Below are 11,496 nucleotides of genomic sequence, written 5' to 3' on the forward strand. Positions count from 1 at the left end.
CCGGATAACCGCAGTCTCCCACCACACTGTAGCGTAGACCCAGTACCCACCACACTGTAGGCTACCCAGTACCCAGTACACCCGCTACCCACCAACTGTGCTACCCAGTACCCACCACACTGTAGCTACCCAGTACCACAGTACCCAGTACCCCCACACTGTAGCTACCAGTACCGGTACCCAGTCCCACCACACTGTAGCTACCCAGTACCCACCAACACTGTAGCTACCCAGTACCAGTACTCCACCAACACTGTAGCTACCCGTACGGTACCCAGTCCATCCCACCACACTGGTAGCTACCCTACCCCACACTGTAGTCCCGTACCCACACACTGTAGCTACCCAGTACCCGGTACCCCACACTGTAGCTACCCAGTACCCACCACACTGTAGCTACCCGAGTACCCAGTACCCAGTACCCCCACACTGTAGCTACCCAGTACCGTACCCAGTACCCACCACACTGTAGCTACCCAGTACCCACCACATGTAGCTACCCAGTAACCCAGTACCCAGTACCACACACTGTAGCTACCCAGTACCAGTACCCAGTCCCACCACACTGTGGCTACACCCAGTACCCACACCACACTAGTAGCTACCCAGTACCCAGTACCCAGTACTCACCAACTGTAGCTACCCAGTACCCCAGTCACCCAGTACCCACCACATGTGGCTACCCAGTACCACCACACTGTAGCTACCCAGTACCCAGTACGCAGTACCCAGTACCCACACACTGTAGCTACCAGTACCCAGTCCCAGGTACACCACAACTGTAGCTACCCAGTACCAGTACCAGTACCCACCACACTGTAGCTACCCAGTACCCAGTACCAGTACCCCACCACACTGTAGTACCCAGTACCCACCACACTGTAGCTACCCAGCTACCCAGTACCCAGTACCCACCACAACTGTAGCTACCCAGTACCCCGTACCCCACCAACTGTTAGCTACCCAGTCACCAGTACCCACCACACTGTAGCTACCCAGTACCCAGTACCCACCACACTGTAGCTACCCAGTACCAGTACTCCACCACACTGTGCTACTCATACTCACCACACTGTAGCTACCCAGTACCCAGTACCCAGTAGCACCACACTGTGAGCTACCCAGTACCCAGTACCCACCACACTGGTAGCTACCCAGTACCCAGTACTCACCACACTGTACTGGAGCACACTGTACTCGGCACACTGCTGCTGGTTGCAGGCCTGCTGGCTGGCCGGCCTGGGTAGTCCCTGGGAGACGCAGTAAGAGTCGTCCACCACGTGGGGCGCCGTCGAGTCCTGGACCATGCACTGTACACTGCGGTGCTGTGTGCCTCCGTTGCAGGGGGCTGAGCACTCGGACCAGGCGCTGTATGTGTAGGCATACGTGAGGGACTCGCGGTGGCGCAAGTTGGCGGCGGGAGCGGGAGGAGCCGGCACCACGTCACGGTCCATGCCGAGGATCTCTCCGTTGATCACCGCCTAGGTGTCAGATAACAGATTAAGACAATATGAGTGTGTGTGTATGTGTGCGTGCATGCGTATGTGTGTCTGTGAGTGTGTGTGTGTGCGTATGTATGTCTGTGAGTGTGAGTGTTTGTCTGTGTGTGCGTCTGTGTGTGTGTGCATGCACGTGCGTGCATGGCATGTTGAACTATTAAATGTCGAATGAAAAGAACGATATAAGGTAAGTACTAATACCATGCAGATGCCTGCGATACAGATGTCACTGCGGCCCACATAGCAGGGTGTCCCGTCCACCACGGCAGGCCTGTGTCTGTAGAAGAAGTTCTCTCCACGGGGGACGCAGTTCAGCTCACATGGGTTAGACGCTTCACAGGTAAACAGCAAACATTAGTCATTCTTCATGTATGTATAATGAGGATATGGGTAATAATCCACAGTGAAATATGACACTTTATAATTTGCATGTAATTCCCGTTGCACCTCCATGGTAAGGCAGCCAGGCATAGCGTTTGCTCTGGAAGTCCATCCTATTAAACTGGGCACACTGCTCCTCACGGATATCCCTGGAACCCACTGGACATGCCTGCATGGAGCAAATACAGACAATCCCAGTCTGTTGGTGTTTTCATGGGAGGGGGGGTTGTGTGTGTGTGTGTGCGTGTGTGCATGTGTGTGTGTGTGTGTGCATGTGTACCTGCATATTACAGGTGCGGTAAGATTTTGAAGATCCCACGCAGTTGTTTCCTCCGTCTGTCCTGCAAATCAAAGAGGAGAGTCAGAAAGACATACAATCCTCATACACACACTCTCAACTCTCTCTTTCTCTGTCTCTCTCATTCTTTCTGTCTTTCTCTTTTCTCTCTCTCTCACACACACTCTCTCAACTCTCTCACATTCACTTTTCTTTTACCTTGCAGTGATACATTGCCTGGTCCTCATGGCTACTCCAGTGCCACAGGGGCGGCTGCATGGCCCATAGGTTCCGTATTCCCCCCAGTAGTCATTGCTGGGCGCCGTTAGCTGGAACACAACAGCAGTGAGCACACCAAACACCATAACCCGACAGTAAACACAGTACTCGGTAAGTATACACCAGAATAGCAAGTGGAAAACATCCTATCACCACAAACAATTACATATCATTACACAAACCTTTTACACACCAGTATGGTAACGATATAAAATCCCCACATTCCAGCTGTTTTTGTAAACAAGATATGACTGTGTGTGCCTGTAATGTGTAATGACATGAGTTTTGTTGTGTTGTATTATTGCTGTTTTATATACATGTTGGGGTATTACGTAGTAGTATTAGATCATCATATGCATTTCCGGTTTGTTTTTGTTTTGTTTGTCTTCCATTGAGGACCTCACTGAAAATCTGCTTTGTATAACATTGATAAAAAGTGAGCTCCAACAGTATTGGGAAAGTGACACATGTATTGTTTTGGTGGTGTTTCGGATTATTTTGTGCCCAATAGAAAGGAATGGTAGATAATGTATTGTGTCATTTTGGAGTCACTTTTATTGTAAACAGAATATGTTTCTAAACACTTCTACATTATTGTGGATGCTACCATGATTACATATTGGCCTTAAACGAATCGAGAATAATGATGAGTGAGAAAGTTACAGAAGCACAAATATCATACCCTCAAGACATGCTAACCGCTCACCATCAAATCAAATGAAGTCAAGCTTTATTTAAACATCAACGCAATGTGCTTTACAGGAAAAAAAACTAAACAAAAAAACAATGAAAATAAAGCTGAAATAATTTACTACACAAAAAACATAAGATAAAAAACAAAAGAATGACAAACTGAACTAAAAAGAACCCTGAGGAAAAGCAAATCAAAAAATTTGTTTTAATATCTCTTTTTTAATATGTTCACAGTTTCAGCCCCCCTCAGGTTCTCTGGCAGGCTATTCCAGAGGCTGGGGGCATAATAACTAAAGGCTGTCTCTCTATGCCTCTTGGTCTGAGGCTTTGGGATAGTTAAAAATGCCAGAGGACCTGAGGGACCTACTGGGTACATAACTTAAATTCATGTCTGCATATATTGGGGTGCACAATCCTGGATTGATTTAAAAACCAATAGAATCATCTTAAAATGAATTCTAAAACTCACAGGCAGCCTGTGCAGAGACCTTAAAACCAGTGTAGTGTGTGTTCAGTCTGGTCTCGGTCACTACCCATGCTGCAGCATTCTGTATGTTTCTACAGTTGGCTTTCTTGGGTAGACCAGACAGGAGAGCATTACAGTAGTCAAGACTGCTTGTAATAAAAGCATGGATGAGTCTCTCTGTATCAGCCTGAGAGCGAAACAGCCACACCTTGGCAATGTTCCTCAGGTGGTAAAAAACTATTTTGGTCACATTCCTAATGTGTGATTTGAAATTGAGTTCAGAATCTAAAATAACACCTACGTTTTTTACCTTTTATTGTCCGTAAATTAACATTTGTGGCTAGATTCTTTCTCTCTGCTTTAGCTCCAACAATAATTACCTCGGTCTTGATTTAGCTGGAGGAAGTTGTCAGCCATCCAAGTATTTAAATCACTAATACAGTCTAATAATTTATCCATGGAGCTAAAATCCTCTGGTGACACAGAAATGTAAAGATGTGTATTATCTGCTTAGCAGGGAAAATCAATGCTGTGCTTTCTGATAACGCTGCCAAGGGGTAACACATATAAACTGAACAGTATCGGGTCCAAAATTTGACAAAAATAAAACTCTTGACCGGTTAAATAGGTCCTAAASCAATTTAGAACTGGACCGGAGAGACCAACCCACCTCTCCAGTCTGTCCAGAAGGACATTATGGTCAACAGTGTCGAATGCAGCACTTAAATCTAAGAGTACAAGGACAGACAGCTGTTTGGCATCTGTGTTGACTCTAAGATCATGTATCACTGTAAATAAGGCTGTTTCTATGCTGTGGTGGGCACGGAAACCAGATTGGATTTTATTCTAAATACGGTTGGCACTTACAAAATTATTTAGCTCTTTGAACACAAATTTCTCCAGAATTTTGCTTAAGAATGGAAGGTTGGAGATCGGCTGAAATTTGCTAAGAGCTGAAGAATCTAGATGACTTTCTTCAGAAGAGGTTTCACCATAGCAGTTTTTAGTGCAGTGGGGGAAATGCCTGTAAACAGGGAGAGATTAACAATAGCTTGCATTTCTTCAGATATGCAATTAAAAACTGTTTTGAAGAAGGTGGTGGGGATAGGATCGAGAAGGCAGGTAGAAGACTTAAGATGTGATATCCCTTTCCTGAGCATGTCTGTGTCAACCAGGGGAAATCAATCCATAGTGCTTTTGCGTGCTAGGTTAGGGGACATATCACCAAACTTCTCATCAGGTCTTGACTGATACCCAGTCTAATGTTGGTTATCTTATCTCTGAAATATGCCACAAACTCATCACATTTAGATGTGGAGGAAAGTTCACATAGGTTTGCGGGGGGTAAGATTTATCAGCCATCAATGGTCGAGAAGAGCACTCTCAAATTATTCAGATTATTAGTGCTCAAGTTAGAAAATGAGCCCTTCTGGCATCTCTAATTGCCTTGTTATATATGCCAAGTTGCTCTCTCAGAATATCATAATAGACCTGTAACTTTGACTTTCTCCTCTTCCGCTCTGCCTTTCTGCAATTTCTCTTTAATTGATTTGTTTCCTCACTCATCCGTTTTGCTGTGGCCCTTTTCAACTTTACTGGAGCTATGGCATCAACAGTTGCCCTTAAATTGCAATAAAAACTATCAACTAAATCATCACAAGAGGAAGGCAGAATAGGTGATGGAGTATTGTTTCGGACACTCAATAAAATCTGTAGCAACTTCAGAGGTAAGATAGYGTTTCTTAATAATGCGTTCAGTATTACCCTGTGCTATGGGCAACAGGGTAATACTGGTATGGTATTGGTGGATATGGTATTGGTGAGTCTGTAACTTTCTCACTCATCATTATTCACCTGTATGGTTTTTTAACCCAAGCAATACATCAAATCAAATAAGTATCACTCACAGAGAATGATGGTACAGCCAGTAACTGCAGGACGACCAGGACCAGTAGGATGTTCATGTTTACTAGCAGAGATAGGATCAAATACAAAGGTGCCTAAACGTTTGCAAAAATGTCCAAAATACAATAGAATATATGATCATCATTCAATCGTACCTTTTCAAGATCTCTGTAGTTCAAATCCACTCCTCTTGCTCAGTGTCCCAGAAGGATGTGCACTCGCCCAGGAAACAGGAACGCCACTGACACTCAGTTATCAGCCCTCTTATAACTTCCCAGCTCTCAGAGCTGTTAGCTATAGTACAGGTGTCCGGTTACAATTAACTCCTTGCATGAAATTAACACCTTTTAAATTCAATTCACTTTGTTCCTTTCCACTTGGATTTCCCCCATCACTTTGTTTTTCAAAAAAATAAATGTTGCTTTTYATCAGGATACATACCTATTTCGGGGTAAAACTTTTCTTCTGTTCATTCTGGCAAACTATGACATTCAACTCTGTCTGAAGTGACATCCAGGCCAATAATGTGTTGGTAGTACAGTATGTTATTGTGTACAGTATTTGATACATCAACCTTGTTGCACACAGACATTGATATATTGTAAGGCAGGACAGGGCAGAGCAGGACACCATAAGAGCAAACAATAACACAAAATGTACCTTTTATTTCACTGTGAAGAAATTACCTCTGATTTACTTAAAAATGATTAAAACAGTCATTACACAAAAATAACCTAATTACAACACTGAATTACTCTTTCTCTAGGAATCAGTCTATCAAGCACCACTAGGCAAAACAGGTAGTTAGTTACCAGTTATGAAGTTTTGAAGAAAGTACCAGAAAGTACCCATTATAATTCCACAACCATTCCTATAGTACCAGGTAAGAGGTAAGTATCCGTGGTATCAGTAACGTAGAATAAAGTGAACAAAGATCATTGGAAGGACAATGAAATGATCCTAGAATTCAGAATGTATATTGTGATGGGGAAATGATAACAAAGGTCTATAGTGTGATGGTGTGGGCTGATTGTATCTAGAATTGATTGTGGCTGATATAATAAATTGTTCTCATATATCTGATGATAATGATTGACGACAGAGCTAGTTACTGAAGGTCCAAGGACCGAGGACACACTGACGATTCACATGAATGTATACACACAGGAATTGTATTACACCATTATGTATCAAGTATATACTGTACAGATATATACTGATTCAGTCTATGACTGCAATGATATACTGATTCAGTCTATGACTGCAACAATCTTCTGCTCTGATGTGGATTGTTGTTCCCTTTTTGCTATTATTCAACCTAATTCATTGTACCAGCTGCCACTCGTTCTTAGAGGCCTGAGTTTTCCTTATTACAAATATACACATCCATAAAAGCATAGAGTATAACAGTTGGAAGACATGGTTACACACATCCAGGGACAACAAGTCGTTTAAAGGTTTGTTTGTGCCTCAACTTCGTGCGACGTTTACCACTCCAACCGCTGAAAGTCCCTTTTGCACACCACCACAACCCCACTAAACACACACCAAGTCACTGAAATCACCTTAGGGGGTTATTTCTGAGATATTTCAGTGTGAAAACAGAGGAAGAGCAATGCCAGGGTGGGAAGGAATCATGCCCTGTTTCTGTGTGTTAGGTTACCATTAGTAGCGGTTCCTATGCCACGTTTTCACCAGACAGAAGAAGACAGTAGACATTACGGTTTCTCTGCTGGTGAACACACAGCCACACGGAACCTTGGAATATATACTTTAATCTAATCAGTAGGCTATCTATCCTGGGGAGAGAAAGGGGGTGGGGGAGAGGGAGAGAGAGAGAGAGAGGGAGAGACACAAGGAAGAAAAAGAGGGAGATTTCTCAGTCAAAAGCAGACAAGACAGAGAGCAGGAGAAAGGGACAAAACAGAGAGCAGGAGAAAGGGACAGAGATAGGGACAAGACAGAGAGCAGGAGAAAGGGACAGAGAATGGCACACAGACACGAGGAGACAAGACAGAACAAGAGGGACAGAGAATGGGACAAGACAGAGAGAGCAGCGAGAGAAGCGACAAGACAGAGAGCAGGAGAAAAGGACAAGACAGAGAGCAGGAGAACAGGGACAAGACAGAGAGCAGGAGAAAGGGACAAGACAGACGAGCCAGAGAACAGGACGACAGACACGACGAGAGCAGCAAGAAAGGGACAAGGACAGACGACAGAGAGCAGGAGACAAGGGACAAGACAGAGAGCAGGAGAAAGGGACAAGACAGGAGAGCAGGAGAAAGGACACAGACAGAGAGCAAAGGAGAAGAAGGACAAGACAGAGAGCAGGAGAAAGGGACAAGACAGAGAGCAGGAGAAAGGGACAAGACAGAGAGCAGGAGAAAAGGGACAAGACAGAGAGCAGGAGAAAGGGACAAGACAGAGAGCAGGCAGAAAGCGGACCCAAGACAGAGAGCAGGAGAAAGCGGAACAGACAGACGAGAGCAGGAGAAAGGGACAAGACACGAGAGACAGGGAGAAAGGGACAAGACAGAGACACAGACAGAAAGGAGCAAAGACAGACAGAACAGGAGAAAGGGACAAGACAGGAGAACAGGAGGAAAGGGACAAGACAGGAGACAGGAGAAAGGACAAGACAGAAACAGACGAGAAAAGGACAAGACAGAGAACAGGAGACAAGGACAAGACACGCAGAACAGGAGAAAGGGACAAGACAGAGAACAGGAGAAAGGACAAGACAGAAACAGGAGAAAGGACAAGACAGAAACAGGAGAAAGGGACAAAAGACAGAGAACAGGAGAAAGGGACAAGACACCGAGAACAGAAAAAGACAGAGAGCAGGGCAGGAAAGGGACAGAGAAAGGACAGACAGAGAGCGGAGAAAGGACAAGACAGAGAGCAGGAGAAAGGGACAAGACAGAGACGCGGAGAAAGGGACAAGACAAGAGAGCAGCGAGAAAAGGGACGAAGACAGACGAGCAGGAGAAAGGACAAAGACAGAGAGCAGCGGAGAAAGGACAAAGAAAACAGACCAGAGAGCAGGAGAAAGCGGACACAGAAAGCCGACAAGACAGAGAGCAGGAGAAAGTGACAAGACAGAGAGCAGGAAAAAGGGACAAGACAGAGTGCAGGAGAAAGGGACAAGACAGAGAGCAGGAGAAAGGGACAGAAAGGGACAAGACAGAGAGCAGGAGAAAGGGACAGAAAGGGACAAGACAGAGAGCAGGAGAAAGGGGCGAGACAGAGAGCAGGAAAAAGGGACAGAAAAGGACAAGACAGAGAGCTGACGTGGAGAAGTGTCCCCCGATGACCTGAGAGCCCAAATCAAAAATAACTACAGTATGTAATGTGTAGAACTGTACTTCTTTCTGGTCGGTCCTGAACTACTTTGGTGACCATATTTCAGGTGCTCCCAACTGAGTTCAAACGCACGGTCTCCTTCATGCTACTGCGTCTCCTTCATGCTACTGCGTTAGCTGTGAACTAAAGCCTAGGCATTAGCTCAGGGAGCTAACGCTAGTCTTCAGGTCTCAAACAAGACTGTTAAACTTGCATAGGCTCAGACATGACAGATTGCTCTTTGATTGACTCATCGCTCAACATCACAAACAGCTAAATAAAAACGCTAAAAATACCATTCCACAAAGACGTCTCCTCCCTCCCGTTTCTCCACACACAGAGTGATACATCTCTATCCTCTCTAACCCCACCACACAGTCTCTGCTCTCTCAAGTGTCCATTTGGTTTTCCATAGAGCAGTCTGTGACAGAATCTGAATCAGTCAGTCTCTCATGGGTTGTGTTCAGTACATCGCAAAACATTTCGCAGAACAAATGAAAATCTTCCCTCTCATTGGAAACATCCAGGTAGAATCTCCCGGTTTCACTCCATTTCAAAATGTTTTCTGCCTACTGAACACCACAGCGCTCTTTTCCCCTCAGAGCTGCCTGTTGAGCTTCTGGGCTTGCCTCTCCTTGGAGTTGAAGGCGAACTTGGTGTCCTGCAGCTCCTCCATGGTATCCATGGCCTCCTCCATGTCACGGGACAACGCCTCGTACCTCCCCGCCAGCTCTCTCCGCTCCTGCCTCAGCTCCAGCACCATGCGGGTCAGCTCCGTCATGTTGTGGCCGCAGTGGCCCCGGAGCTGCTCCACGTCGGAGAGGAGAACCTCCATGCTGTTCATCAGCTGCTCCAGGCGCTCGGGAGACACCAGCATCCCGCCCTCCCCCATCTAGATTGAGACAAAAGGCTGTAGTGAAGAGGCTTCACAGGAAGACTAGCGGTTGCTATGGAGTCAGCTAATGGGGATCCAAAGAAAGAAGAAAGAGAAATCCAAACCAGGAAACAGAAATGTAGCGGTAATCAGAGGTGCTGGTGATCAACAAGTAAAATGGGAAAGAAATATGAGTACAGAGTTGAAAGAAAAATGCTAGAAAAAAACAAGAAGAAAGTAACAGAGAAAGAGAAATGGCTCCTGCTCTTATTCTCTCTGTAAAAGGTTTTTAAGCTTCTTCTGGCTGAATACAGGTCTAAGGGTAATCCTCTGTGCTTTGTGTGCGTGTGCGTGTGTGTGTGTGTGTGCATGTGCGTRTGTGTGTGTGTGCGTGTGTGTGTGTAATAGAGAGTACACTGCACAGACCATAGTGTGTCTGCACCTGTGTGTGTTCAGCCCGCTCTCTGACGTCTGCTGCTCACTAATCCGCTTACAGCAGCTAACCTGCCCTCCACCCCACAGTCAGGGCGCCTGCTTACCTCCCACTCCATCGTCCTTCCCAGCCCTGAAGTTGTCTGTCTGAGTCAAGGTGATCATAGATCACAGAATTCCATATAAGACGCAGAGGCAGAATGTGAATTACGGGGGTCAGCTCCCCTGAATGAGACATGAGCTCCTCTAAAGGTAACAAAAGTAAAACTTTGGGGGGGGGGCCTGATTCAGCCTGCTTTCTCTAGTGAGATACTGTAGATTCAGCCTGCTTTCTCTAGTGAGATACTGTAGATTCAGCCTGCTTTCTCTAGTGAGATACTTCGACAGAGTGGTGGATATCTACAGTATCGCTCACCAGAGAAAGGAGGCTGAAATCTCCGGATCTCACCAGAGAGAAGCAGGCTGAATCTACAGATATTCACTAGAGAAAGCAGGTGAATCTACATATCTCACTAATGAGGACAGGGCTGGCGAATCTGACCAGTATATCACTAGAGAAAGCAGACCTGAAGTTACAGTCATCTGTCACGTAGAGAAAGGCAGGCTGAGATTGCATGTAGTCAGGATCACCAGAGGAAAGGCCAGGCTGAATTCTACAGTATCTCATCTAACGAAAGAGCAGGCTCTGAATCTATCGGTTATTCTGCACTCGGAGAAAGACAGCTGGAATCGTCAGTCTCTGGGCGCACTAGAGAGCAGGGCCTCGATATCTGTCAGTAGGTGTCACTAGATGGAAAGCAGGCTGAAGTCTACAGTACTCACTAGAGAAGTGAGCAGGTCGAGTGAGATCTAGTTACGTTCCCAGTGAAAGCGAGGGCTGGGAATCGTGACAGTATCTCGACCAGAGAAAGCAGGCTGAATCTATCAAGTATGCGTCATAGAGAAAGCAGACGCATGAATCGAATATCTCACTGACTGAATGAGCAGGCTGAAATCTTGCAGTACTCGTCACCTATGAAGCGTATGAAGCAGAGGGAGCGTCAGTGTAGTGAGGTAGAGGATAGGAAGATTGGAATTCGGAGAAGCGAGGGCTGAATCAAGCAGTATCTCACAGATGAGAGCAGGCCGAGAATCACAGTATCTCACAGAGAAAGCAGGCTGAATCTACAGTCAAGTCCCTCACCAGAGAAAAGGAGGTAATCACGTAACATCATCTCACCAGAGGAAAGCAGGCGATCTTCCATATCTCACCAGAGCAAAGGGGCATAGAATCTAGCATATCTCCCACTAGAGAAAGGCAGGCGTGAATACACGATCTCACCAGAGAAAGCAGGCTAATCTACAGTAT

The 11,496-nt window shown here is 45.7% G+C and overlaps 1 protein-coding gene across 1 annotated transcript in view; it reads right to left on the reverse strand.

Moving 5' to 3' along the window:
- The window catches only part of LOC112068545 (papilin b, proteoglycan-like sulfated glycoprotein), a 10,794-nt gene extending 5,017 nt beyond the window's left edge, over positions 1–5,777 (reverse strand). The window contains exons 1-7 of the mRNA XM_070438194.1: positions 5,656–5,777; positions 5,503–5,564; positions 2,377–2,486; positions 2,161–2,221; positions 1,947–2,049; positions 1,701–1,831; positions 1,097–1,481 (exon numbers count right to left, since the gene is read on the reverse strand). Of these exons, the coding sequence (XP_070294295.1) occupies positions 1,097–1,481; positions 1,701–1,831; positions 1,947–2,049; positions 2,161–2,221; positions 2,377–2,486; positions 5,503–5,559 (847 nt within the window). The 5' untranslated portion in view covers positions 5,560–5,564; positions 5,656–5,777. The remainder of the gene's footprint in view (positions 1–1,096; positions 1,482–1,700; positions 1,832–1,946; positions 2,050–2,160; positions 2,222–2,376; positions 2,487–5,502; positions 5,565–5,655) is intronic.
- Between the last annotated feature and the right edge of the window lie 5,719 nt (positions 5,778–11,496).

This window comes from Salvelinus sp. IW2-2015, unplaced genomic scaffold, assembly GCF_002910315.2.
Source record: "Salvelinus sp. IW2-2015 unplaced genomic scaffold, ASM291031v2 Un_scaffold562, whole genome shotgun sequence".
NCBI classification, from domain to species: domain Eukaryota; kingdom Metazoa; phylum Chordata; class Actinopteri; order Salmoniformes; family Salmonidae; genus Salvelinus; species Salvelinus sp. IW2-2015.